Below are 27974 nucleotides of genomic sequence, written 5' to 3' on the forward strand. Positions count from 1 at the left end.
CAATTAGTTATTTCCAGGGGAGCTGAAATAAGGAACTAAAGTCCACTATGTTTAAGCTTCAATAGCAATGAAAAACAACTTTGAGGTACTAAAAATATACAGCCTATTATGTTTTTCTAGTTCTTCTAAATGTTGGTTAATGTGGGAAAAAAATATGACCCTGGGTCACTGGATGCTTAAAAAGTTTCTCAGTTTAAAATAGACGTTAAATGTATGTGACCTCATCTGCAAGGGCAAGCAAGTAGTCCTGAAAAGCTATACTTATCTGCCAGCAACTCCTGCACTCTGCTGTTACACTGCTGTAACCGTACACCGGGCAAGTAAATGTCAGTTACAAAATGTGAGCTCTGCTAGAGGCCGGCTGTGATTTCACACACTGCAGCAATTGGTGCTCAGGCAGGCTTACTGGTGATCTTTCTGGTTTCTTTTTTTTCTTAGCAAGTACAGCAGGTACCGGTTTCATTTTCAGAACTGTCTAAAAGAAGTTGTATTAAGAGGCCCTACAAATATTTGGTAATTTCTAGCAAACAGCTGAGCTCTGTAAAATGCTGCCTCAGGCAAGGTGTGGGTACCTCAGAAGTTCCTAGCTGCATCTCTAAGGAGCTGGGAAGTCATGAGACGCTCTGCGTGTACATGAGAAGGCACAAAGCGAGCACTCCATTATTTGCATTTCTTTTGTTTCTAAAATCCGTCTTGTTAGATGTGGCAGGAATCCGTATGCTACTCTTTCTGCGTTTTAGGAAAGGCATGGTTAAAACTGAAAGTACTTAGCTGAGAAATCATTGCATGTGAAAAGACTTGGTTTTGCTGCAGGTTAGGGTCTTGTTAAACATGACACAGCAATAGAGTGTGGAACCTTTTTTCTTTTCTGATCCTCTTGCTGCTAGGAAGAGTTTCCTTATCTAACTCTTTAAGTGGGAACATCGGCTAGCTCTCCGTGGTAGGTGCTCCCTTTCCTGCCCTGGAGGAGATGAGAATAGAGATCTCGCTTCTCTCTGCGGAGTCATTTCCAGTTTGCTCTAAGCCCAGGTACCACCAGGATAGAAAAACGTCCCTTTTTAAGGCCGCACACCGGTGTCACCCCCCCCCCCCCCCCCCGCTTCATAATGGGAGACAGTTGGGGGGAGGGGGGAAGTGTAACAGCCGTAACTTGAATCTCTGGACTGGTACCTTTCTTTTGGGCAGTAGGGCTATAGTAACAAAACTCAGCTTCTTCCTGCCTTTGCTAACACTGGCCTTCCCCGACCCCCCACGTGGGGGGTCTCCGTGGCGCTCAGGAGAGGCCCGGGCTGCGCGAGCCGGGCCGTGGGGACGCCCACGGGGCCCGGCCGATTGGGCAGTGCCAGGCCAGGGCGGGACAGAGCCCCTCGCCCTCAGCCTCCGGCTGCCGCCGCCGCCGCGTCCCCTCCTTCCGCCGGTACGAGGCGGCGGAGGGCGGGCGAGATCCCTCCACCTCGTCTCCGGGGCTGGCGGCGCCTTTAAGGGGCGGGAGCGATGGCGGGGCCGGGGCCGGCTCCCCCCTCCCGCCGCGGCCGCCCGGAACTGGCAGCGGCGGCCGGCCATGGTGCGGATCGTGACGGTGAAGACCGAGCCGTACGGCGACCAGAAACCCGGCACCAGCGGGCTGCGCAAGCGGGTGACGGTTTTCCAGAGCAATGCCCGCTACACCGAGAACTTCATCCAGAGCATCCTGGCCACGCTGCCGCCGGCCGAGCGGCCGGAGGCCACGCTGGTGGTGGGGGGGGACGGCCGCTTCTACATGAGGGACGCCATCCAGCTCATCGTCCGCATCGCCGCCGCCAACGGGGTAGGGCTGGGGGGGAGCGGGGCTGCGCTCCCCGGCCTTCGCCTTCACCGCCCGGGCGGAGGCCGCTCGGGCTGCGCGGGGCGCGGCGGGGGGACGAGCTGACAGCGGCAGCAGGAAATCGCTGGCGCTTTGCATGTCCATGGCGTGGAAGTTAAACCGGTGACTGACCCACGATGCTCACCGCGGGCGACGGCTCGTGTTTTCAGGCGGTAAAATTGACCTAGTAGTTTTATCTGCCTTCCGTAGGGGCGGGAGCAGTCAGCGAGCGCGGAGGTTGGAAGCGCAGCTTTGCCTTTGCCGCTTTTTCGTGCTTCGGACCGTAGTTGTGTCTTCCAGCCAACAGCACAAAGCGGTGGCACTGCGTGGAGACATCATCCCTGGTGCCTCGTCTCGTCTGGGCACTTGGTCAGCCCGAGAGAAGCCCGGCGGGGAGAGCGGCGCCGGTAGGGATAGCTGCGCTGAGGCTGAATTTGCAAAGGGAGGAATTTCCCTACATTTGGGGTTTTCCCCAAAACAGCCCCTTTTCCTGGGGCTCCCCCTCGTCAGCTGCAAGCTTTCTTCCTCACAGGCCCACAGGGAGAGTGAGTGGAGAATGCTTGGTGGCTTGGGTCGGACATTAGGGTAAAACCTTAGAGTTACCTGTTTTGGCTTCCCAGTAGCATCAGGTGCCTCAACGCCTTCAAATGTCTGGCTTCTTAAGAAAAAATTAAAATTAATTTGAGATCGCCGCCTTCTTACAGCATGAAGAAGCAAATAACTGTTTCTTTTTAAGCTAGGTGGAAGTTTGCCTTTCGTGGCTGTAGCTGTTCCAGTTTTCGGTCCGTGCCCCAGCATCCCTCAGCAGTGCCAGCCTGGCTGTGCGCGCCTGTGGAAGTGGTGGATCGTGCAGCCTTCCCCGAGGGGAAAGGCAGCAGACCCTCTCTTATTTGGGCTAAGAAGGGGTTGGAGGTGAAAGGTGCAGCCTTCACGCCTGGCTGCACGCACGGACAGGACCTTGGGTCCCTAAACAGACCGGGAGACTTGTTCCCCGGGATAAAGCCTTAGTTTGTGCAGGTTTTTGGATGTGCACCCTGGGATGTGGCAGCCTTCCAGGCACCGAGGAGTTCTCCGTCATCGGTGTCTCAGCTTGATTCCAGCAGTGAGCAAGGGCCTGAAGGTAGGCCATGCTAGGTCCTGATGAGGTGTCTTCCTGGGAAGGGGTCGAGGGCCGGTCACTGCTCGAACCCCCCACCCTGCTCGTGCAGACCCTCGTGTACGTGCGGCTTTACAGCTCTGAGCTTTCCGCCAGCGGCGCAGAAGCAGGTCCCAAGGGGTGCACTTGCTAACGGGCATTTGCTTTCTGGTAGTTTGTCCACCTGAATTCAAAGTGCTGGGACAGAATTGGCTCTGAAGTCAGAGAAATGTTGTGGAAAGGCAAGAAAGGGAACGTGAGGTTGAGGAAGAAAAGAGGTGGAAGAGTACGTGGGTTAAGAGCCAAGACACTAGTATATGACGTGAGAAGTTTTACTTTAAAAGCTTTTCGCTCTGAATCATTGATTTATAAGACAAAATAATGGCCATGGCCTGAGACAAAATGTGAAGGCTATTTCAAGGAGAAATTTGGCAATATTATAGCCTTACCAGCGATCTACTGAGGCAGGTTCTCTAGACCTTTGTTGTAGCAGAACAGAGGCAGTGGTATAGGCTTGCCAGAGCGTGGCAGAGTGCCATGAAACTGCCCCATTTTTTCCCCATCAGAGATTCAAAGAGGGGACTTTTTTTTTTGCTGTGCTTTTGACTGGCGGGACAAAAGCACAGCAAAATCGTAGCTTTAAGTATCCCATTTAAAAAAGAGGGGGGAGAAGACCTCATAAGGGAGCTTTGAAGAGAAGAGCAAAATATCCCCCAAATTCTTTTAACAAATAGACAGCAGGTAAAGCCTGAATAAGTAACCAGAAGGGGGTACAGTGAAGTGATCTGCAGAATACAGAGCCATCGAAAACTTGATATACCATTGCTGTCTGAGTGGCACTGGCCTAGATAAGATGGTGCAAGTGTTGCTTTGCTAAACTAAAGTATGGCAAACCCATCAGGTCCCAAGAAATGAGGTGACTAAAAATAGAAAGTTTCTTTAGTGAATGCAAAATGCTAGTTTTTAATAAATTTTTATGTACTTGCTTTCCTATTTTGGAATGGTTGGGGATGCTTGCTTTGTGGTTTTTCTCTATAATTGCAAGTATTAGTTCCCTGATAGTTATCATAGTGTAGTTGAGTAAGGGCCTATGAAAATCCTGTTTCTTCATAATACGTGTGAAGTAACTGGAAGTCGCCGACCCTTCAAAGAGAAGGGTGGACTATTTCTGTTAACCGGTAAGAAAGCGTAGTGCAGAACAGGGAACGCATGGCAACTTCTTCCTGCAGACTCTGGATTTGTCTGTGGACTCTTGGGGGTCTCCTGATTCCAGCAGTGAGGTCTCAGAGAAAGACTCTGTTATCTCCTGCAGAGAAATACTGAGAAATACAGAGAAAACGCCAGGGGTGGCTGCATTGCCCGGTCTGGACACCTGAACCGGCAGTGCTGTTTGGCTGGAGAGAAGTGATGATTACAATGCATGTGAGGAGGGACTGGTGTATATAGTTACAGCATGAATGTGAAAAAAATGAAAATGAGAAGTAAGGAAAAAAGATAGAATGAAGGTAAGTTTGGGCTACAGGCTTTTCTAACATAGCTCTGCTGTTTGCTTGATTGACAAGGTACGTTATACCAGGCTGTATTCGCTCATCTAAAATCAGCCAGCCAGCCACCTGTGCCAAAGCAAGTGCTGGAAAACCGTATTTCTGTTCCTAGGGATTAAGAGGTATTGGATTAATACTTTAAAATCATGTGGTTTTAAGATCTGGTTGAATGGTCCTCTCGAGCCACAGGGGAAGGCTGAGGACCACAGTTTATGATTGTTAGTTTTACAAAGTAAAAGGAAAGGATGCTAAGGTGAGGTTTAGTTTTGTCTCCGTCTGGAATGGTTCATACCTAACTAAGTACTTATATTTGACTAGCAACAACTCAATTTGTAGTTGCGTGATTAAGGAGTGTTTATCCTATTTATAAGTTTGCATTTATGTAAGTAAACTAAAATAGAGATTGTTGGTTTTGCCATTCTCTGTTGGCAGCCCGCATAGCCTACCTGCTTTGTTTTGGTCTATTGTGCCAGGTTTCCTTGATGTTATTCCCACATAGTTAGTGAGTCTGACTCCTTAATTACACGAATAAAAGCTTAAAAGCTCATGTCGGAGCATCAGCTGTCAGAGTAGAATTGTGGCTGTACAATAGCTTTGTCAAAAGCATGTAAAAATGACAGAATTGAAGGTATAAATCCAGGTTGGATCATATAGCTAGCACCAGGTTGATTCACTAACATTGTCACCCGCTATTCAGTAAATTTGCTCTGACTCCACTTCCTTCTTAAATAAACAAAGTTCTGCAAAGTAGCTACAGTAAAGCGAATTGCTTGAAGGTGTTTTGAATGCCAGGCAGTGCTTTGCATGTTAAATACTAGCCTGGTTTTGTTTTGCAGCTGCAGGACAAGCACTTCTTTTATTAGAAGTACTGCTCTGTACCCTAGAAAGTTTGGTTTCCTGGCTTGGCTGCTATTAACCTTTTTCCCCACTCAATTATCCCAGGGAAACCAAGTTGTTTAAACTCTGTTGCATTGCCCAGCAGCTCTTTATTTGCCACTGCTTTGCTTTTGTAGCTCTGCTCCCTTTTTGTGTGCTGTTCTGCTGTAGCCTCCAGACCAGTTCCCTTTCTGACGGCGTTGCTGAGCCCGTTGTAAGCGGTGCAGTGCAGGCTGGCGAGCCGCGTTCTGGTCCTGGTTAGAGCGTGCCCACGTTCCCGGCCTCAGCATCCCAGCTGTGGAAGGGGCATAGCGAGACCGGCGCGTCTGCGATCTACTTTGGGCCTGCTGATGGGAGGTGTTCATTATTGCTCACCCCGATCTCAGCCTCACTTCTTTTTCTTACCTAGTTTTTAAGAAACCTGTTCCCGACGTCTCTTCTTCTTGTTCCTGTCTCTGCACGGCACTGTGCAGTCAGCCTTAGACCTTCTTGGTTTACAGACCTGCATTCATTCAGCAATCGGTGGCGTTATCCTGAAGAATAGACTCCCTTCGTCCTCAGGGTCAGATCTTCCCTTTAAGTAAAAGCTCCCGGTATTAAAAACATCAGACTAAAGTGATCATAAAGAAAGTTCTTCCAAAAAGCAGTCCCTGCGTGCCAGAATTAGACGCAGTGATGCTAGACCCTACAGGCCATTAAGTAAAACCTCAGTTTCTGGTCTTTCTTACCTTACGGTTTTTCTCAGAAGCAGAAGGAGAAATTGAGATGTGACATCTGAAGTAAGGAAATAGATACCAATTGTGCCAGGAGCATTCCCATGCAGAGACATCCTGGCTTCAGATTACGGTGCGTTTTAGAAGACAGCCATGCATGCACCAGCTCTTACCGCTTGCAGACTGCTTTCACACTAGCCTAGCTTCTCTTTGCCTGTAAAGTTAATTGGCTTCTATCAGTTTACAGTTGCAGGTTATTAACGCAGTGGTCAGGTTGTCCAGTTCTAGCGCCTTTTTGGAATTTTAAACTCTATGGTAATGAAACTCCAGCTCGAAGGAAGAGCTAAGGTGCTTTGCAGTTAATCTCTGCAAATCCAGCAGAGAGAGTTGAAATTCGTACTAACAGGGGTTTAACTGTAATCTCCTGGAACAATGACAACGTATAACCAGAGACTTCAGCTCTGGCTGTGCTGGTAGGGCAGCAGGACGAAGTCTAATGCCTTCTCTTTCTCAAGGCAAAGTTTGGGATTAGGTGAGCTGGACTGAATAGGTGCTACCCGTATGTCTTATGCCGAGACTGAGCTGCATCAGGATCAAGAAATGTGCTGTGGTGGGTCCTTGCCATCCTGTCTGAGCTAATCAATATATTGATTAATGCTTCAAATGATGAACTGAAACATATCTTAGAAATAAACAGAAATAACATAGGATATCAGTAAGACGTGCAAAGAAGCATGCATAGGTGGAAGTAATGAAATGTGAATGTAATCTGTACATTTATGATCATAATGCAAGTCGCAGGGTGACATACAAAGCAGGAGATCTGATGATCGGAGCAGACCACAAAGAGTGCTGGCAGCATCATCCCGTTAGCCAGGAAGACAAATGTCATCCCTAGGTTTTTAAAGAGGTGGTTGTAAGTGAAACCCAGGAAGTAAAGTCTCACCAGGAACCATTAAGTCCTCATCTGGGGTGCCACCCTTCAGAGGGGATGCGGTCTGCCTGGGGGAGACTCCAGCAGGAGTGACCCCAGGTTGGGCAGATGGGGCCGGTGAGGGAGGAGTGAACTTGCCTTAGAGATGGGGAGACATGCTGGCAGTCTGCGAACGTCTGCAATGATGCTGCAGGGGGGAAGGTGGCAAATTGTTCTCTGGCCTGCTGGGGTTAGGGCAAGAATTAAAATTGCAACAGCAGAGGTTTAGGTTAGAAACGTTAGAAAGCATTCTGGAAGCTTAAGACTAATGAAAGGAGCGCGTTGCCTGGGGAAGTCATTGAATCTTTGCCTGGGAAAACCTCTAATGAGATGGTTTGGGTAGGGTTGAACCTGCCTAGGGCAGGGCCTAGGTGACCTCTCCACAGTCCTTCCAGCCCTCTTTCTTGCTACTGTACTTCAGCTGCTTTTTACCCCTGGGCCTGCAGACGAAGCTTCTTTAGCACTCCTCGTAAGTCTGTGAGAAAACACGCGTGTTTGTCTCCCCCTCTCCCCGTCTATCTGCGTTATTCCCTGCTACGTATACAGCCGCCTCCTCGTCGCATATACATGCTGTGGGTTACTGGCTTGCTACCAGACAGCAGCTTGGCTCTGTACACCAGAGCAGAGCTGCTGCCCCTGATCCTGCAAGGTTTAACCAGATGCGTCTCTGCTCCTCACGCTGGCGTCTGGCCGAGCCAGCCGGTGCCCTCCCTTCGCTCCTCAACCTTGTCTGCATTTGGTAATTCTGAATTTTTTGGGTTCAGGTGCTGTTTTCTAAGAGGATCTGGGGACAGGGGCTATATCCCAGCAGGCTGGGCCAGAAATCCCGGAGCATTCCTGGGTCTGCTCGAGGTAAACCATCTGGAATCCCTCTCCTGTCTCCTGGTGCAGGGGCAGGACTGCAAGCGCCAGGGCAGTCCAAGGTCATATGCAGATTTGGGTGTGCTTTGCAGAGCTGGCCTTTGAACAGAAAGTTTCTCAATCTTGGTGGCTGGTGTGTTCTTCTCTCCTGGCAAAGGGAGAATCAGTCATTACCTACAGTGACCAACCTGGAGCCCGTCACAGTATATAGCAGCCCTACAGAGCGTGGTTTCATCCCTGGCCCTGCAGAGCCCTTGCTCTGCCACCCATCTAGCTTGTCGCTTAATTTTAAGCAGGGTGCAATGTAGCTACAGAGCAATGTCTCTTAATTCTGGCGTGACTCCTGTGTAGGTGGTTGCATGTATGTGCACTCACGCTGTCAAGATGGTGCCAGATATTTTGCCTCTCTGCAGTCTCTACAGCAACTTCAAAACCTAGATTTTGAATTAATTCTTAAGGAAACAAAGAGTTTTGCAGTTGGAGCCACACTCCTTGTATGACTGATAGGCTTGCAGGTGGTCTATTTATTTTACTTTGGCTCCATTTGTCTTGGCGTCGCCAAATGTCACACACAGCAGTGGCTGCCTGCACCGGGGTTGTACTCGGGCAGAAAGTGCGTGGTTTTGGCAGCTGAACAGCAGCGTTGTTCAGGGCTCTTGGCACCCTCTCACGGTGAGTGCGCAGGCAGCAGTGCAGGGACTAGCGCTTTTCCGTGGGCAGGAGTTAGGGAAATGCGATTTCTGTCTTAAAGGAAAGTTGCAAAATAAGTATAAAATACCTCATTTGACTCCATTTGTTCCCCTGGGGTTTCACGCAGTGTAACTTTTCGACTAATCACAGAAAAAGAGCATAAGGAGGTAATGCTGATCACCGTGTTTGCTGTCAGAAAAATTCTTGAGAAGCAAGAAAAAGTTTTCATCTAAACACAACTCCACAGTGAGGTGCGTTGGCTTTATCTGCCCACTGAATGGGGAGAGGGAGATGTGGGAGAGAGGAATGGGAAGAAGCTGAAAGGAGAGGAGAAGAAGGGCTGCTTCATGGAGGAAAGGGGATGGGGCAGGGACCGGCAGTGGTGAACCAAGGGAAGAGCTGCCTGCTCTGCAATGTTTTACTGGAGTTTGTCCTCTCAAAATGGTCTTGTTTGTCTCTATCATTAATCAAAGTCAACAGTTAGTTCATAGCTTCATCTCTGCTCTTGCATGTCTGAAGTGCAAGACAGTAGAAGGGGGACCTAAGCTAGCAAATGTCCCTGCCGGCGGCAGGTCGGACGTTTGGAGGGGGAAAACGCCCTCACCACCTCTGACTGCCATGAGGAGTAAGAGACCTAGGAAATATGACCACAAGGAAAAGCTAAGGAGGTTGGGGTTGTTCACTGTAGCAAAGAGAGGGCAGTCAGAGTCTATATGCTAAAGGCTTTTTTAATGTGTGAGAAGTCGTCAGGAAGAGGATTATGATAATTTGTTTTCTGTGTCAGCTCAGGAGGACTTAAACCACAGCAAGGCAGATGTATAGCACATTGTGGGAAAGCAGTTCTAACTACAAGGCTAATTAAGCACTGGCAGAGCTTACGTGGAGAAAAAGATTTGAAGAACAAGTTATATGAGCTGTCTGGAGGATGCCCTAGGTGTATGTGATCCTGCACCAGTTCTGGGGAGGGAGCAGATGACCTGCTGAGTTCCTTTCCAGCCTGTACGTGATCTGTAATGAACACAGTCATGCAAGCAAAGCCTCCCAGATCAAATGACCCATCCCCAGCCTCTGCTCCAGTCCTGAAGGTGGTCAGGAACCACCTTTGGTGAGCTTTTTTCACCTCTGAATCTTCTGGCAACCATGTGATTACCAACCCTTGTACCAGTCCTGCTTGGCCAATTACTGGTGATGAAGTTTATCCCAAATAGTGATGCAGGTGTTGTGGAAAGCCCTGGGACCAGGTAAGCACCCAAAGGCAGGTTGGTTCTTGCCCCTGTGCTTTATATGCCCTATTTTATGTGTCGTTTGATAGAATGTGTTTCATCTTAGGTGCATAAGCATCGCACTAACGACCAACATCTTCCTCCCAAGCTTAATTTAGTTTGCTTCCTCTGTCCGATACACGTGCACTTAATGACACGGGCAGACTCCTAGCGCTGCGTAGGCCTTTTCCCTGCCGTAAGCCCGTGCGCATCTCCTGCGCGCAGCCGCCGGAGCTGGTAGGTGGCCTGTGCCCTCCCCGGGTCACTTAACGCCGTGGTTAGTTCGTCTCGCCGGGAATAAGAAGGGGAAGAGCTGGCTTAGGCCTTTTCCTGCCAGGGCGCTGTCTGGCGGGAGGCTCCTCATAGCTCGTTTTGGGAGCTGGATTTTGTTCTCTGTGCCACTAGAGGGAAACCTGGGCCTTCGCGTGAAAATAAAGGGTGTCTCAGCTGCGGGACGCCGAAATGGCATGGATGTGTAAAATACAAAACAACTGTTTCTAGCTGCATGACCCAGGCAGTCTCGCTGTTGCTGTGAAATATGTGTTTGTCCTAGTTCTGCAGCGCACATGCTTCAGTGTGGTTTGGTGGGGAAAAGAGAGGAATTCAGGAATCCCAATTCTGAGCCCACGCGGAATAAATTGCCTCTGGGGCTCTGAAACAAGCGGGCTCTGAGCGGGTCAGGCCGCGGGGTTCACGTGCGGTGCGTTCGGGCCGGTGCCCTGCAGCATCCCGGCTTTTTCCCCTCGGGCCGGCCTGGGTGGGCAGCTGTGTGGGGCAGCAGCCTTCGGCGTTGCCGCAGATGGCTGAAATAGCTTGGCTTTCTGAGAGCAAACCTGAATTAAATTCCCCTTCCTTGGGAATTAAATCCCCGCCCTAGGGAGTAGACGCGGCTCCCTCGGGGACCTGACGCCGTTGCGGAAGGTCAGGTGGAGCCTTTCTCTCCAAAGGTGTTTTCCTGCCTTCGCTCCTGAGGTTTCCCCTCAGTCTCGTACAAATTACCCAGCTCGTTTTTAATGTACTGATGAACATAACAACATCTCTTTACCCCTTGGAAGAAAATCTGTCGGTTTTTGGAGCAATGACAGAATCAGCGCCTCAGGAAACAGCCCTGTGGGTGCCTTCGTAAATGCTCACAATTCAGCTGTGAACACATCTCCTTCCCCTCTGCTTTTCAGTAACGGGACAAACCGAGTCATTACGAAGTGTATGTTCTTTAATTGCTCCAGTAATATCTATAAATTGTTTCCAGTGGCTTGGACAGAGGAATGTGAATGTTATGGAAGAGGTTTGGAGGAAACTCTGATTTCAGTCTAGCATTCAAAGTTAGCTTCCCCATGTTCAGGAAGATGATGCTTCATAAAAGCTTCTTGGTACCTGAGTCTCTTCTGTATGTGTTTAAGCCGCTCCAAAATGAATAGCTTTATCAGATGCAGTTTTCCAAAACATTTGATAGGGTTTTTTTTGTGTTTTCGGTAACTCTGGTGCATATACTGCCCTCGGTGAGACTTGTGTGGGTATTCAGTTGAAACCATTGCTCTCGTGGCTTTTTAGCTACTCTGGATTTTTCTTAGTCAAACAAAGGTTGACCCAGTATTCACCGTGGATAATGTCCCTGTGTTTGGGAGGGAGCCCGTGGAGAAGTCGGGTTGTCAGAGCAAACTGTAGGCAACAGATCCGTTGCCTTCCATTTTAAGAGTGACCTTTAACTCGCCGGACTTCACAAAATAACCCCAGCAGAGCGCTGCCGTGCCCGCTGGAGGCTTACCTCCCGGGGACCCGCCGCCCCGGGGCGCGGCGTGACGGCCGGCCCCGCCGTGCAGATCTGCTTGGCCGGCGAAAACGCCGGGCTCCGCGCCGGGGCGGCACGTCGGTGCGTCCGAGCGGAGGGCTGCGCTGCTCCCTCCGTCGCCCCTGCCCTAAGGGAGAAGCGCTTCAGTTGGCGGTGCTGGGGTCCGGTGGGTGATAGCAGGGAATGGCAAGGAGCTGTGCCTGTGGAGAACAGATGATAAAGAAGACAAAAAGCCCCTTTACCCAGCTGTTTCAGTGAGGGACGGCAGCGTGGGATTGTGTATTCTCTGTGACATTGATCCTCCACAACAAGTGCAAGAAAACGTCTTCAGTTACAGGAACCACATTCAGCTCGAGGTTCAAGGGGCTATTTTTGGGTGCTCAGCAACTTCACTGAACTTCTGCCTAATAGGTGGGCCATTGCTGGTGTCAAGATTAGTTTTTGTATTTTGGCATAACTTATTTTTTAAATGTGTTTGTATCAAAAAAGAACATGGAAGACGCTCCTCTGCCTCTCTTGACCATGCCAACAGCTCCTTACAACGATCAGAAGCCAGGAACCAGTGGATTACGGAAGAAGACTTTTTATTTTGAATCCAAGATGAACTATTTGCAGAATTTTATCCAGAGTATATTTTTTTCCATAGACCTAAGAGATCGACAAGGATCTTCTATGGTAATTGGAGGTGATGGGAGATACCTTAATAAGTCTGCAGTGGAACTGATAGTCCAAATGGCTGCTGCCAACGGGGTTGGTAAACGTTAAATGACTAAATTCCTATAGTTGTGTAGCTGATAAATGCAGAAAACCATAATAAATTAGTCACTGTGAGATTTAATTTCCCCAGACTTTATTCAACTGCTTATAGTTAACTTTTTAATGGAAAATCAGTTTGGTAGTACAGAAATTACTGGTTTTTCACTTCCAAGTGATGCAGTTGGATAAAAATATGTGGGAATAGACATGTAGCAAAGAAAATAAATACTGCTGGGTTTTTGTGTGTTCTCAGTTTGTGTTTTGACATGCCACAAGCTATTGGCACCTGCGGATTTCATAGTCTCTCCATCAGATCATAAAACCCTGGTGGTGTTAAGAAGTGAAGTAACTGGTTGAGCCCTGGCTCGCTGTTCAGCGGCAGCTTGGCAGAAGCTCTTCCAGCATTGATCTGCGCTGCTCAGCAAACGAAAAGGCAAAACGCAGGGTTGTGCTTTTTTTTCTCAACAGGTATAAGTTGTGGCTGTGTGATAAGTACGCTGGGAGCCTTTGAAAACTGAAATAAGATGAGAGTTAGCAAGTGAGTGGCAACCTTTACAGTGATCTCTGGCTGTGTTGGAAATCTGTGTTTTGGAAGCAGAACAGAAGGCTTGTCTGTTTGCAGGAGAGCACGGTTCGTGCACTGCGGGACTCTGGGCACTGGGGTTTTCCTTTTGCTCTTTAAGAAGAAATGACTCTGCTATCTGTCCCGGATCTCGTAGTGCAGAGCAAAACTTTATGCTAAGAGACCTGGCTCTTAGGACTTTGACAGAAAAACTTAGCTGATCATAACAGGGTAATTTGTAATGAACGGATGAATAGGAAGAGATTTTTTTTTTTTTTTTTTAATCTACATGTTTTCCATTTTGGAAAAAAAAAATCCTTTGGCATCTCAAATTAATGTGTTCCTCTTAAGTCAGTTCATGGGCTGAGCAGAAGAACTGGAAAATGTGCACAAAGCGCCAGGCCTGCTGCTTGGACTGCTTAACACTAGGACAGATTTTCTGCTGGTAAAGAAGAGATTAGACTGATCTTCACCAGCTGAGACTTTTCTCATGGATTTCTTTCCAGCGGTGTGGCCCATGTCTGGCCAAAATCTAATTTCACTGCTGGTTTTGGTATTTTTCATTGATTGTTTTTATACAGTCTGTCTAATGCCTGTGAGAACCAGCATTGTGCTCATCTTGCTCTATAGAATAGAAGGGATGAGTCCAAGAATGTTTTCACATACGAAAAATGCATTATCCTGTTTTAAGTGTGCAGAAGTCTCTTTGTCCGTGTGTGACAGAGACAGGTACTGTTACCTCTACAAAAGTGGGGTCAGCAGGATTTCCGAATCGTGCCAAACGCACTTGCTATGTCAGTAGCATCACATTGCATGTTTTAAAGGATGATTATTTGGCTAAAGAAAATGAAGGGAGCCCTCATCGCTCTCTGCAACTACCTGAGAGGGGGTTGTGGTGAGGTGGGAGTTGGTCTCCTCTCCCAAGTAACCAGCAATAGGACAAGAGGAAATGGCCTCAAGTTGTGCCAGCGGAGGTTTAGATTGAATATTAGGAAAAATTTCCTTACTGAGAGAGTGGTCAAGCATTGGAACAGGCTGCCCAGGGAGGTGGTGGAGTCACCATCTCTGGAAGTGTTCAAAAAAACAGGACACGGTTTAGTGGGCATGGTGGTGTTGGGTTGATGGTTGGACTTGTTGATCTTAGAGGTCTTTTCCAACCTTAATGATTCTGTGATTTTACGACCAAGGTAGTTTGTCCACTTAACCTGTGTAAATAGAAGGGTCTGTTCAGAGGCTCTAACTGTGGCACGGTGTATGGATTGGTGAGGTTGTTCTTCTAAGGCATCTCTCGTACAGAAGAGGACTGTGCTGATGACATGATGGAGCTGTAGACAGCAGCGTCTTAGTGGGGCTTTCAGTAAAACCGGGGTGGTGGAAGTGTTGCCTGGATTGCTTCAAAGTGCTGTAACCCAAAATCGCTGCACAAAGCGGGTCTGTTTGTGAACAGGTCCATTCGGAGCATTCTGTGAAAGGTTTTTCTGCGTCATTACATCCTTAGATTTTTCTTGTAAGAAATTCCAGAGAACTAAAAAAGATTAAGTGTAAATTGCTCAGCACGCTGGTAAACTGAGCAACGTTTTCTGGTGGTTACCACAAAGGATTTAGCATTGGATGGGTGCGGAATGACAGCTGAAAACCTCTGACAGCCAAGGAGGACCCCAAATCAGAGCACAGCTTGTATGGAGGCCAGTTTTTTGCTGCTTTTCCTTCCTCGCTGCGGGAGCAGTAAGGCACACGCCAAAGCCATGGTTCAGGTGTGCAGGGAGGACGGGCTGGGAGAGGACAACGGCTTCGATGTGCTCACGCAGCAGCTGCAGGAGGGCTGGGTGCTTTGGGAGAGAAAATCCCTGGTTTTGCCAGTCCCCCGCAGCATCCCTCGAGCTGCGCGCGAGGCAGGGCACAGCACCGATGCGGCAGCGCGTTGTGGCTGGATGTGACCCTCGAAGGGAAGATGGGAGGCGAAAGATGACGTTTTAGAGAGGAGCTTCCTGGAGACTTCATTAATCCTCGGTGAAACTGAGGAGGAAGACTTGGAGGCTGGAATAAAACAGGAGACAAGGTGTGCTGGCTTGGACTGAGAATGGGGGGAAAAAAGCAAAACCCGTGTAAACTGGGCTACTTCAAATTAAATGTATGGTGTGTACTAAACTAGTGCGATCACCCTGGTAGGCTGGCGCTGTGAAGGCTGTAATATTAGCTCCTATGACCAGCTGAGAGAAGGGCATTCGGTTTGGGTTTATAAACTGCCGTTTCACTTTTGTGCTCGCTGTTTGCTAGAGGTGCGGTTCCTCTAGCGGCGCCTGGCTCGCCCAGCCGGTCTGTGGCAGCTGTAGCACGTAATAACCCATCGGCAGCGAAGCCAGGGCTTAGCGCCGGGCAGTGCCGCGGGAGAGGAATCGCAGTCATCCAGCGCCCTTGGCTTAGCACCGAACGTGGACCTTCCGTCTGGGAGCGCTGCCTTTTGTTTTCTGGTTTATCTGGTGTTTGAATGAAATTCTTCCTCCTTTTCTCAGTTGTACCCAGGGTCTCATCTCCTCGGTTGATGGAGGGGAGTCTGTTTTTTTTTTAAGTCTCTGTCACCTCGTTTGGGGGCTATGGTAAGGAGCGTGTTCTTCCAGAAAAATATTAATCTTCTGTTTTATTACATGAGCTCCAGCAACCGGATCCTGGGTACCTTGTAGCACACTGGTCTGGATTTAATCTCAGTGATATTACTCAATTTCTGGGAAAGAGGTGTGTTACCCGCTGCGAGTGAGAATCTGCAGCTGGTCCCATGGGACTAGTGATGATGTTCGATTTTTGTTTTGTTTTGGCTTCTCTCGGTCCCATTGTGTCTTTTGAAAGCAAAGTTCAAGACCATAGCCACAGGGGTTTGGGTGCTTTTTTTTTTTTTGTCGTCGTTGTTGTTTAGATGCCTCTGGAAAACTCAGCTCTTCAGTGCAAGCTGCCATTTCCAGCTGAGCCGCAGCATTCATAAAGGAAAACGCTAAAAAGGCACAACAGAGCGGGGTCAGATGCTGACCTTCACGAGAGCGTCAGCAGCCTCCCGGGAACAAGCTGTTTGCTGGCAGAGAAGCAGCACCTCTCCTGGAGGCTCTGGTTTACCTGTCGCCAGCCTTTAGGGGTTCGGTGGTTGTACTGGTTTTGGGATTTGGGACTTGCAAGTAGTTTGGTTTTGCTCTTTAATTTTCAGATTGGCCGCTTGGTCATTGGGCAGAACGGCATTCTCTCCACCCCGGCGGTGTCCTGCATCATCAGGAAAATCCAGGCCATCGGTGGCATCATTCTGACGGCTAGCCACAACCCCGGTGGGCCCAATGGGGATTTTGGCATTAAATTCAATATTGCCAATGGAGGTAAGGTCGCTTTGTTCGTTTTGCTTTGCTTTGTTTCTGTTTGGCCGTTTCTTGTGTTGACCCCGAGGAGCCTAATTTAACTGTCTTAATATCATAGAGGTTCAGTGCCCTGAGCAGTGGGTTTCCCTAAACAGAGCAAATGATTGATCTGCTCCTCTCATACCCTGATATTCCTCTCCAAGGGAGGTATTCCCAGCCCCAGATGCTTTACTGTACTTCTGAAGTGCATTTCTCTTGCAGTCTGATTCTTTAATGTCTTCTCCCTCGAATGTTTTATCTTGCAGGTCCTGCTCCTGAAGGTATCACAGACAAAATCTTCCAAATCAGCAAGAAGATTGAAGAGTATGCCATCTGCCCAGATCTCCAGGTGGACCTGAGCACCATCGGGAAACAGCAGTTTGACTTGGAGAACAAATTTAAACCATTTACAGGTAAATGACTTCTTCCTCTTGGAAGGTTTCCTTTCAGGTGGAGTTAGTGTCGACTTGCCATGAACGGGCAAGGACGTTTTGTATTTCTGAAGGACAGACGTGGCCATTCGGACTCTCATCTGTTGGATGAGCCAAGCAAGGACTTCGCTCCTGGTCACCCTGGCATCCTGGCATTGTTTTTTGGGTGTTTGTTTGGTTTTTTTTTTTTTTTGCCTGCATCTTACCTTCTGTAGATACTTTAATTATATCATTATTTCTGTCCTACAAAAGGTTGTACTTCAGTAGGTAAATCTGATTCATCATACTTACTAAAATCAGAGACTGTTTTATCTGTAAAGCTACCATTAACATGTATGTGTGAAACCAGCAGCTCTGCAGTTAAAGTGCATTTTCCTGATCAAAAATTACAGTTGTTAGTGTTTAGTCTTTGTAACTTTTTTCACCCATGGTTTCATGTCTAAAAGTTCTCTCTGTGAGTGGAAAGCCATTACATTTCACACGTGACTTTTGTCAGTTAGCAGTGAAATGTGAAAATACATTAAAAAAAAGAATTTTGAAAAGCACTTACTGCAAGTATTTTTTTACCATCTCCTGGTGACCCGTGCTTGTAATAAAAAAAAAAAATTCAATCAAAAGATTATAGAATTTGGTATTTCTCTCTGTCCCCATTTCTGTGTAGTGGGATTTTTATGTTAATGGGATTTTCAGACTCTGAGGTGCACAGTTCCCGTTGACTTTGGTGGAAATCGGAGATCTGTTTTTATTTTTTCCCCTTCCCACTTTCCAGGTAAGTGGAGTGGGGTTGAGGCCTCTCGAAAGTCGTGCGGGGAGCTGTAGCTGGGAACAGTGCTTGTCTTAAGGATTTTGTTAGTCCATTTGGTCTGTAACCCAATTAGCAGTGACAGCCTGTAATGAAGATCTAAATATAGGACCGTTATTATTGTCTTTATGAAATGTTTCTATGGGATCTTCAAAAGCTTTATGCTGAGCCATGGCCCTTTGGACTAAGGACTGTCACTGCTGTGTGTAGCAGAATTGTTTTTCTGCAGAGTTCAGGCTCCGAGTGTTGATCTCTATTTACCTTTTTTTTTTTTTTTCCCAGTGGAAATTGTGGACTCCGTAGAAGCTTATGCGAATATGCTGAGGAACATCTTTGACTTCAGCGCGTTAAAGGAACTGCTTTCGGGGAAAAACCACCTGAAGATTCGCATAGACGCTATGCACGGAGGTACAGCTGGGCTTGGGTTTGGGGGTGCTCTGCCACCTACTTCAGAGAGAAAACTTTTTTCTGGTATTTATATCCATCTTTTGTAAATTTGTTTCTTGTTTTGCAACATGCTGCATTTTTCTTTTTGCGGGCAAACTTTTTATGGCATTATTTTATTTTCTTTTGTTTGGACTTGGGTGGTGTTTTGGGGTTCGGGAAGGCTGCTGTTTGGCTCGCACATGTCCGTCCACACGTGAGAGACAGGAGGTTAGCGCCGACGCTGTGATCCGAGCTGCCCTGGCAGGCTTTGCGTCAGTCGATGTCCCATGGCGGTCACAGTGGTTAGGCATGGTCTGCCCGTAGAAATGGGAGTACAAAAATGGGACCGTTGGACTGCTTTATATAATTTAATATATATGCCAAGCTTGTGAGTGTCTTTCAATAGACATTTTCAGGAGCACCCTAGCTTTCTTAGCATCTTGTTTCTCTTGTCTCCAGGTCATTCCCAATCCTGGACTCACTTATTTTTTTTATTGTCTACATTGTTAACGCTTGAGAGCAGTAAACCCTATCGTACTGCTGGATGTCTGTGAATCACAGTTCTGTTAGACGGGGCTGTCGTACTAATACCTCGGTGCACTTGGGGTGTAAGCCCTTCGCAGTAGGGTCCTGACTCACGTGCTGAGCCCCTGGCGTAGGCTCATCCTCCCTTCTAAACCTGTGAGTGGTCTCACTTATTTAGTGGGACAGCCCCTCAGTGGAAAAGCTTGCTTTGGCAAGAGCCTGTCTGCCTGGGTGGATCGGGCTTAAGCACACCTACGTGCTGCTTGGGGCTTTTGGTGCGAGTGCTCGTGCTTTAGTACCAGAAAGCAACGAAGCCAGTGAGGGGTCTGGAGCACAAGTCTTATGAGAAGCAGCTGAGGGAACTGGGGGTGTTCAGTCTGGAGAAGAGGAGGCTGAGGGGAGACCTTATCGCTCTCTACAACTACAAAGGGGGTTGTGGTGAGGTGGGTGCTGATCTCTTTTTTCCCCAAGTAACTAATTTCTTTATTAGTAAAGAAATTTTTCTTTTTTAACTGAGAGAGTGGCCAAACGTTGGAACAGGGAGTATTCAAAAAACGTGTGGACGTGGCACTTTGGGTCATGGTTTAGTGGGCATGGTGGTGTTGGGTTGATGGTTGGACTTGATGATCTTGAAGGTCTTTTCCAACCTTAATGATTCTGTGATTCTGTAAACCATATAAACTGACTCAAAGTGAGCAGACTGGAGGCCTGGGTGGTAACGTGGCTGGTGCAGAGCTGCCTGAGGGTAGAGGCTGACTTGTTTCCTCTTCATGTTTTGCTGTGATTAGTTGTGGGCCCTTATGTAAAAAAAATCCTGTGTGAGGAGCTCGGAGCCCCAGCAAATTCAGCTGTGAACTGCACCCCGCTAGAGGATTTTGGTGGTCACCATCCCGACCCCAACTTAACCTACGCTGCTGACCTGGTCCAGACCATGAAGACGGGAGAGTATGACTTTGGAGCTGCCTTTGATGGAGACGGGGTAAATGGGCTGTTCCGTATTTACCTTTTTGCCCTCTAGTTGGTTGTGGGGGAGTGGCCACTAAGCTGCTTTTAAGCAGAGGAGGGTGAAGGCGAAGACCTTTTTTTCCTCCCTCTCTCCTTTCTGTAATTGTGAATAGAAGTGAACCTCTTGCTGCAGTTTGCCACCATGGCAATAGTTGACTACTGTGTTAGTAATGAAGTCCAAACTGTATTTAAGTAGCTTTAAGGGCTGTGAAAAATCAGCAAGAAAGTGAAATACTCTACAGGTGTTGCTATTTAACTTTTTCATAACTCTGTATTTATTTCAGCGCAGTCAAAAATCTCTCTGAGTGGTTGGCTTTATAGGCTGCGCCTGCCAAGGAGAACAACTTCTGCCATTGCAGCCTTTTTGTGCTAAGCAGGGGTGAGAACTGTTTCTCTCTTGTCTTCACCAGGATCGCAACATGATTCTTGGGAAACACGGCTTCTTTGTGAACCCCTCCGACTCCGTCGCCGTCATCGCAGCCAATATCTTCAGTATCCCTTATTTCCAGCGGACCGGAGTCCGTGGCTTTGCCCGGAGCATGCCCACCAGTGGGGCTCTCGATAGGTAGTATCTACCTCCCCTCCTGCCAAGGAGAGGGACTGTCCCTTTTTTGTGGTTTGACGCGTGTCTCTAGTGGGGTGTGAGCGCGTGGCCCGCCTGAATGGTGAAGCGGTGCCAGGGCCGCTGCGGGCTGGCTGCCAGGGGAGTTGCATGAATGAAATCCTGTCTGGGGACATGGCAGAGCTGGGCTGCGCTCTTGGCTCTTTTTCTCTACAGATAAGCCCAAATAAATGATCCTACTCACCCCCCTCCCCCTTTTTTTTAATTTGATAGTGATAGTTTCTTTGTTAAATGCTTTGAGATCTACAACTTAAAATTGCTTTACAAGACCTATGTGTTTATATCTTTCTTTGGTGCACATCCCACCCCATTTCCCAAGCGTTACACCGGGATAAGGTAGAGGATTGCTGTGCAAAGAGTTGTTCCTTGTAAAAAACTGAACAGTGGCATGACCTGCCTTCGGTGTTGCCCGAGAGGAGACGCTTGGTAGCAGCTGAAGCTCCTGTTGCAGTATTTCACCTGGGAGCGCTAAGGGTCCGGCTGTGATGTGACTTTAGCCTTCTTACCTTTGAAGGGTGGCCCACGCTACAAAGATTGCTTTGTATGAAACTCCAACTGGCTGGAAGTTCTTTGGAAACTTGATGGATGCAAACAAGCTGTCTCTGTGTGGAGAGGAAAGTTTTGGTACTGGTAAGTCGGCGTTCCTGGTTTCACCAATGATGGTATTATTCCTCCTCTTAGATCTTTATTGTGCTGGGTAGCTTGGGATTTATCTTTCATGTGTAGTTCTTAATGCTTCTAAAATAATAAAATTGAAAAAAGCTTCGCAAGAATCACTGGTGGAGACGAACACAATGCTAAAAGTTTTATCAGGCAGGAGCTAGTTCTCCTTTCAGTTATTTAGGAAGGCGTATGTAGATACGCAGGAAGTTTAAGGGCCTCTTTACTAGCCCGGTCATTGAGTCTGTGGGGATTAAGTGCAGTGTTAAATGTATTTTTCAACTCTTGGTGGCCAGGAAAACCTTCTAAATGTTTTCATTTCTGGAAAGAAATATGGTTTGGAGCATGCAGTTTTATTAGGGAAGGTTTCAGGTCACTATTAAATCTCTGAGCTTAATAGGGCCCTCGTTTTCCTGTTCTAAAAACAAGGTATGATTTATAAAGTTTAAATTAACACTTGCCTTTGAACAGTCTAAGCAAGTTATTAGGTTACTGAAAAACAAAGTGAACATCTTAAGGAATTTACTAGGGGTGTGCACGTGACACAAAACTATTATTTGTGCAGGGAAGTTAAAGTGAGCAGATTTTGCTCCGCATCGGAGCGGCACACTCAAAATGCCGGTGTTCCCGGGAGGCCTCGGCAGTTTCTGAGTTCTCCTGTGGCATCTACCACATGGTTTTAATGCCCTGACTGTGGAAATGGGACCTTCCCTGCGTGCAGGAGGTCAGCACCTAATTCATGCACAAAGGCTGAGTTTTACCTGGTCGGAATTCTCCCTGAGATCTTGTTTTTCCCATTCTCTGAAGACCTCTGAAGATGGGGGGCAGCTGGTAGGACGTGCAAGGCAGAGAGTCTTGAGGGAATTTAGGTTGGATGACTTCAGACTCAAACCTTGTGTGTTTTCATTCTACCACTCCGTATTTCAGAAAAACATTTTAGCCTGTGCGTGGGTGTCTCAGAGCAGGGATGGCCTTAAATCCTGAAATGCCTGAAATTAAGTGCTTTGTGGAACTGGGGTGCAGAACGTGACGTGACAGGATTACCCCAGCTTTTCTGTAGCTGAGGAAATGGCATCACAGACTCTGGTTGAAAGCAGTTTGCTGTGGGGCCGAGGCGGTCTTCGGTGGTGATGCTTTCGCAATCAAATGCTATTCTGATACCCGGGGTTTGGCCTCAGGTTGGAAGGAAAGGGGAATTTCAGAAAACGTGGTACCTCTGTAAAGAAATCGTCAGTAAAGAAAGGTTTTTTTGGAGTTTTGCCCTGAATGATTTCAGTTTGCGTTAAGTTTATGTTCTGGACTTTGGCTAATGAGAGGGCAGCAGCATTTCAGTAAATAAATAAAAACAAAAAAGCAGCAAATGATTCATGGAGCTGCTGATAGGAGATGGTCTCTAATGAGCAGCTCTCTAAAATTGTTTCCATCTTTTATCGTATGAGCAATGAGCTCATAGTTTCTCTCCATCCCCCAATAGGTAAGAGACTTTACATCACAAGTAAAAGTGACTGATTCCATTTGCAGCAGGGGCTGAGAGAGAGGTTTGAGACTTTGGCCACGCAGCATCACATCTGAGTGGCCAGGGACTACAGCAGTTTTTTGGGGGGACAGGTTAAGAAAGGGCCTGGGAGCATTGGACACCCCCGGCGATGCAAAGGGGGTTTGTCCATCTGGCAAATGCACTTTAGGGAATGAAAAGGGACGAGGCAGCTTGTTTGATAGTAAGTTAATGAGGAGTTGTTTGGAGCCGGGCAGAATGTGAGTACTGAAGGGGAGAGAGGTGAAGGAGCAGCCAAGTAGACCCAGTAAAAATTGAAACAAACTGTGACCCGGTGGGACCGGAGTCCAGGAGCAATTAGAGTAATGTGACATGACAGAATTCCTGCTTGCTTTCTTGGGTATTTTATGCCAGCAATAAGCTGATACATCACATGGGACTTCTGTTTGTGTAGCAGTCCTCCCCATCACCTCTCTACAGCTCTCTCCGCGGTAAAGGACCGTGAGGATAATTTATCGCCACATCCACAATAGTGGGATTTGTGTAAAGCGCCACATAACCTGTGCCCCAGCCCCCAGCCTTTTTCCCCAGATGATTGCCTACTCTGGCAATTCTTGAGAGGGTAAAATGGCAGCTCTGGAGCGTTCCCTGCATTTAGCAGGCGTACCCTGGCTCCTTGGGATTTCGTTAACACCTGTTTGGAAGTTTTCCAGAGCTCAAAGGATAAAACTCAGAAGTTGTGCATCGGCGGAGCGCAGTGCCCAACTCGCACGGCAGAAGCACGGAGTCTGGGTCGGAGGTATTCTGGGCTGGCATTTGATCCCTCGATTAATTTAGGCGCTCAGGGTGCTGTCTAAGTTGCAACACCCTCTCGGGTTTCCCGCAGGCCTGGGTGCTGTGCAGTCCCTGCCCCACCGCTGCCGGGGCCAGTGTGCCCCCAGGGCCGGGCCGGGCTGGCCTCTAACAGCCTCCTGCTCTCCTGCAGTGCTTGCTTTGGAGGAGTCCTCTTCTAGCCAAAACAGGGTCTCTTACAGCCGTTCGGTGCCTGGCGTGTGGGAGCGAGAGCCAGCATGAGGCTCTCTTCTGGTTGCCGCACGTGAACGAAGTCCCTCCTTGCGGTGCTGTTTGCCATCCAACAAGCTGCTCTTCTCTCCGTTGCAGCGTAATTTTGGCGTCGTTAGGGTTTGGCTTCCTCAGCGAGGGCTGACATTTTTCTTGGTGCTCAGCCAGAATATGTGCTGATCAGAGTATGCTGATCTGGCAGACGGTGGGTGACAGCTGCTTGAAGGGGTTGATGTTAGTCCTTCCCGAGCTGTTCCTTTGCATTTGCCTTTTTTTTTTTTTTTTTAATGACCTTTTTACTGTTCATTCCTCATTACTTCCTTGGGAACAGAATTAAGGATCTGTGAACAATGAGTGTGTGTGTTAAAAGGGGCCGAATGTTTTATTTGGGCTATAGCTAAAAGCAGATGATATCTTGAACTGTTTTAACAATACAGCAGGGATCGAGCTCATGAAATGCCTTCCATTTGTGAGCTTGTACGGCTGCCAGTCGGATGGAGGAGAGAAGGCAAGGTAGGGCCGTAGCACAGACTCTTGTGTGAAAGGAGGTGGGAAATGGGATTCTGCTGTGGCTCTCTGCAGGCTCCGACCACATCCGTGAGAAGGACGGGCTGTGGGCTGTCCTGGCGTGGCTGTCCATCCTGGCCGCCCGCAAGCAGAGCGTGGAGGACATCATGAAGGATCACTGGCAGAAATACGGCAGGAACTTCTTCACCAGGTGGGGAAAGCGCTCCTGACGTGTCGCACTCGCCTCTGTCCTGCGCGCGACCCTCCGAGGTCAGAGCCCCAAGCGCTGATGGCACCGGCATGGGCTGCCGCAGGGCTGTTCCTGCCTCCTTATGCTGTTTCTGTCCCGCTGCAGTAATTTAAAATTCCCTGAGCAGTTTGCTGCAGTATGCAACATATCTGGGTTAAATAAAACAGTGGGTATTCAACTGACCCTTTCATGATGTCCAGTGTAGGGCTTGTTATTCTTGACGTAGAGTATCAAAGTCTGCACGTTGTATATATGCAAGGTATCTTTTTAATGGAGATTTTTTTTTTCTTGCAAGAGTCTTTTTTGCCATTGGAACAGTATGTTCCTTGAGACCACAAATCACAAGTTAATTTGTAATATCTTCAGCGATGGCAGTGTCCTACTGAATGGATGCCCTGCTCCTAGGCTGTTATTTACCTGGTTGAGTTTCTGTGCAGTCCCAAAATACTCTTAATTTAAACTGCAGTAGATCTGGAAGATGAAAAGGGAAGGAGTGAGAACCAACCTGCGCATCAGCAGAGATGGGGACACCATCTGGAGCAAAAGCGTTAGGCAGAAATCTTTCAGCTTGGAAGACCTACATGAGAATTCTGTCTCAAATTGCCAAATGAAAGAACTTGCCTTTTCCTTTTTTTCTTCTTCCCCGCCCCCCCCACCACAAAGCCAGCATACATCTGAGACATTTAAACCTGTGGAAAAAATGCCGAAGTCTAGAATAAAAAGGCAGTCTTTTAGCACCAGAGGTATGTCTGCATAGCAAGCTAAGGGCAGCGGTAGGCAGGTCAGCAAGCCTGTACGTGCTGCATCTAGCCATCCGGGCAAATAAAAGCGGCGCAAATCACACTGGCAATCGGAGTGCAAAGGCTCGGATCCCGACGTGTGCTTCAGCCGCTCTCTGCTGCCTCTCTTACCCGGGTTAGTGAGATCAAAGCTGGCACTGGTATGTTATCACGGGCTGCAATCACGCCTGCATTTTGCTGTGGGGATGCACACGAGGATGTTCAGGCAAAATTGTTATCGTGAGGAACCTGTTGAGATCCTATTGGCAGGATTAAAATAAATTCTTTGCAGTCAGCGTTGTTGGAGCCTAGCCCTCTGTCTTCAACATGTCTAGCGCAAGACGGCACAGTTTGCGCTTTCATCTCCCCTGACGCGAACGCCTGTGACAGGTTGCAGTGTATCCCACGGATTTGTATTGGATCGTAGCTATACTGCTGCACACAGACCCTCCTCTCTTTTCATCCTGTCCTCTCCTCCAGGAAGGGAGTAGAGAACATCTATGGGGCAGACCGCAGTGTTTAAACACAGGCAGCACGAAACATTGCTACTTGTTACAGCCTCCCCTTCCTAATCTTTGTTTTGTGGTGACTGGCTGTAGATATGACTATGAAGAGGTGGATGCCGATGCAGCTAACAAAATGATGAAGGATTTGGAGACTGTGATGTTTGACCGCTCCTTTGTGGGGAAGCAGTTATCATGCGGTGACAAAGTCTACACGGTTGAGAAAGCTGATAATTTTGAGTACAACGATCCCGTGGATGGAAGCATCTCCAGAAACCAGGTGGGCATAGCCTCGCCTGGGCTGAACGTGACCTCAGAGCGGTGTTGCGCCGTATATTTTGGGCTTAATCTTTGTCCCTTGCGTTTTCACCTGCTTTAAAGCCAAACGTTGCATTCGTCCCTTGGAAGATTTTTTCTGCATTGTGTTTGCTGGTGGGATCCTGCCCTGTGTGAGAGAAATTGCTGCCTTGGAGAGGGAAGGGTCTGGAGGCTGCTCCAGCCCCGGTAGGGCCCGGAGGGGGAGCAGAGCCACCCTGGAGGGGAAGGAGTGACGGAGCTGAGTTGAGTGGGATCCTTTGTGTGACGGGTCAGCAGTTGAGAAACGGGTTGTGCCGAGAGAAGGGTTGAAACCCCTCCGGAGCACGAGGCACAAACCCTCCCGTTCAGGTGTCGTCTCTAGCACCAGACCCCCGGGCTGCTGCAAGAGAACCCTCCCGAGATGCGTCTGTCCCTGGGCTGATGGCACTCCTCGTGCGCACGTCCCTAAGCGCAGGCAGCAGTGCAGGGCAGCCCTAACAGGGGTTGGGTTCCAGGCTCCAGAAGTCATGGGGGTTATTAAGTACACGTGAGATGAGCAGCCTGACACCAGAGATTACTGAAATAAAAATGTCCTGTAGATGGATTGGTTTGACAGCATAATGTGGAAGCATAGTAACTGGCAAGGAATAATGGAGAAATCTTGCAGGAATGATTGCCTTGCCTGTGGGATGACAGGGGTATTTTCTTTACGTCCTGTTTTTGTGGAAGAGCAGTGCGTTGGTAATGCTGTGTCCGGCAGAGAATCAGTCCCTGGCTCTTGTTTCCAAGCAAGCACAGGGGCGAGGGACCTGACAGCAGCAAGACGCTTCATGTTGAGGAGCTCTAGCAAGTTCTCCAGCGTGGGTGAGGAGGGACACTTGTTCTTCCAGGAGCAGGGAGAGGATAACGGAGGAGCCTGCTGCGGCTCCCCAAAGAGTAGGAGCTCTGGGATCGTGCAGGTCAGGTGCAGCCATGCTGGGTCTCATGGAAAATACCTTGGGTACCTGACAGGCTCGTAGCTGAGAGGCTCTTCTCTCTTTCTCTCTTACCAGGGCTTGCGGCTCATCTTCTCTGATGGCTCCCGCATCATCTTCAGGCTAAGCGGTACTGGCAGTGCTGGGGCAACCGTGCGGTTGTACATCGACAGCTATGAGAAAGATGCTCAGAAGATACATGAAGACCCACAGGTAAACATTGCATCTCAGTCCTGCCACCGCTGGTTCCCAGCCTTGCTTAAAGTGTGAATCTTTGCTTAGCGCTGCTTTGCTTAGAGCTATGTGGAGGTGCGAGGTATTTTGGAAGCAAGGGCTTTGGTGTCTTTAATCCCAGTATAAATAGATGTATTAAACAAAAAAGCTGTGTGTGGAACAAGTGCTGCTTATTCAGAATCCCTCACAGCTGCTCCCGCAATGGCACATTAGTTTTCCTGTTTGTTTATGTTACATCTGTGGCTGGTTGCAGGTGTGGGAGGACACTGTTCCAGTCCTGAAGTGACCTTCTCATTGAAATGTTGCATCACTAGGGATAGAATGACCTCATTCCTATACCGAGTTTGGGAAATACTTGTTCAAAACAAATAAATTGGGGGTAAAAGGATGTAGTCGTATGTAAGATGACACTGACCTGTTCTGTACTAAGTTTAATACGTGTGCTTTACAGCATCATTTAACAAATGCTGTTGACCTTTCATGTAGGCACTGGAAGGAAGAACATCCTCATTTTATATTCCCCAGCAAAGAGTCTTTGAGCTCTTTTTGCATAAGTTACTATGCCATTACTGACAAAAAGACTGCAAAAAGCCCACGTTCTGAGAGGCACAAACTAAGCTTGCGATTTAACCGTCCTGTGCCGATGGTGCGGCGGAGTACGGCACAGCGAGGGTGGCAGCAGCAGCACCAGAGCTGTGCTTGGGTTTCCTCTCCCAACCTGCGTGCGGTCGTAACGCTGCATCCCGCACCGCGCCATTCCTCTCGCTGGTGCCGCAGCTTGTGTTGCGAACCCAAAACAGTCCTTTGATCAGCAGTGCCGAGCTTTGGGTGTCCTGGGATGTCCCACCAGATGCCCGCGAGGTGGCCGCGATGTGCGCAGGCTGCACGTGCCGCTCTGCTCCGTGGTTCTGAGCCGTCTCTTCCCTTTCTGCAGGTCATGTTGGCACCTCTCATTTCTATTGCACTGAAACTTTCACAGCTTCATGAAAGAACGGGCCGCACCGGTCCGACCGTCATAACATAA

At 48.4% G+C, this 27974-nt stretch overlaps 1 protein-coding gene across 2 annotated transcripts; it reads left to right on the plus strand.

The window, feature by feature from the left end:
• Positions 1 to 1561: 1561 nt before the first annotated feature.
• Positions 1562 to 27974, plus strand: PGM1 (phosphoglucomutase 1; the record flags this gene model as incomplete). Of its 2 annotated transcripts, none has more annotated exons than XM_082002891.1 (11): positions 1562 to 1807; positions 16198 to 16360; positions 16645 to 16791; positions 17894 to 18019; positions 19351 to 19541; positions 19978 to 20132; positions 20704 to 20819; positions 23989 to 24124; positions 25542 to 25725; positions 26795 to 26929; positions 27885 to 27974. In XM_082002891.1, 11 exons carry the CDS (start codon positions 1562 to 1564, stop codon positions 27972 to 27974), a joined length of 1689 nt encoding a protein of 562 aa, XP_081859017.1. The 2 variants fall into 2 exon arrangements, with proteins under 2 accessions (XP_081859017.1, XP_081859016.1); XM_082002890.1 differs by lacking the exon at positions 1562 to 1807 and adding an exon at positions 12179 to 12436.

The sequence above is a fragment of the Phaethon aethereus genome (assembly GCF_964289735.1).
Source record: "Phaethon aethereus genome assembly, chromosome: 8".
Lineage (NCBI taxonomy): Eukaryota > Metazoa > Chordata > Aves > Phaethontiformes > Phaethontidae > Phaethon > Phaethon aethereus.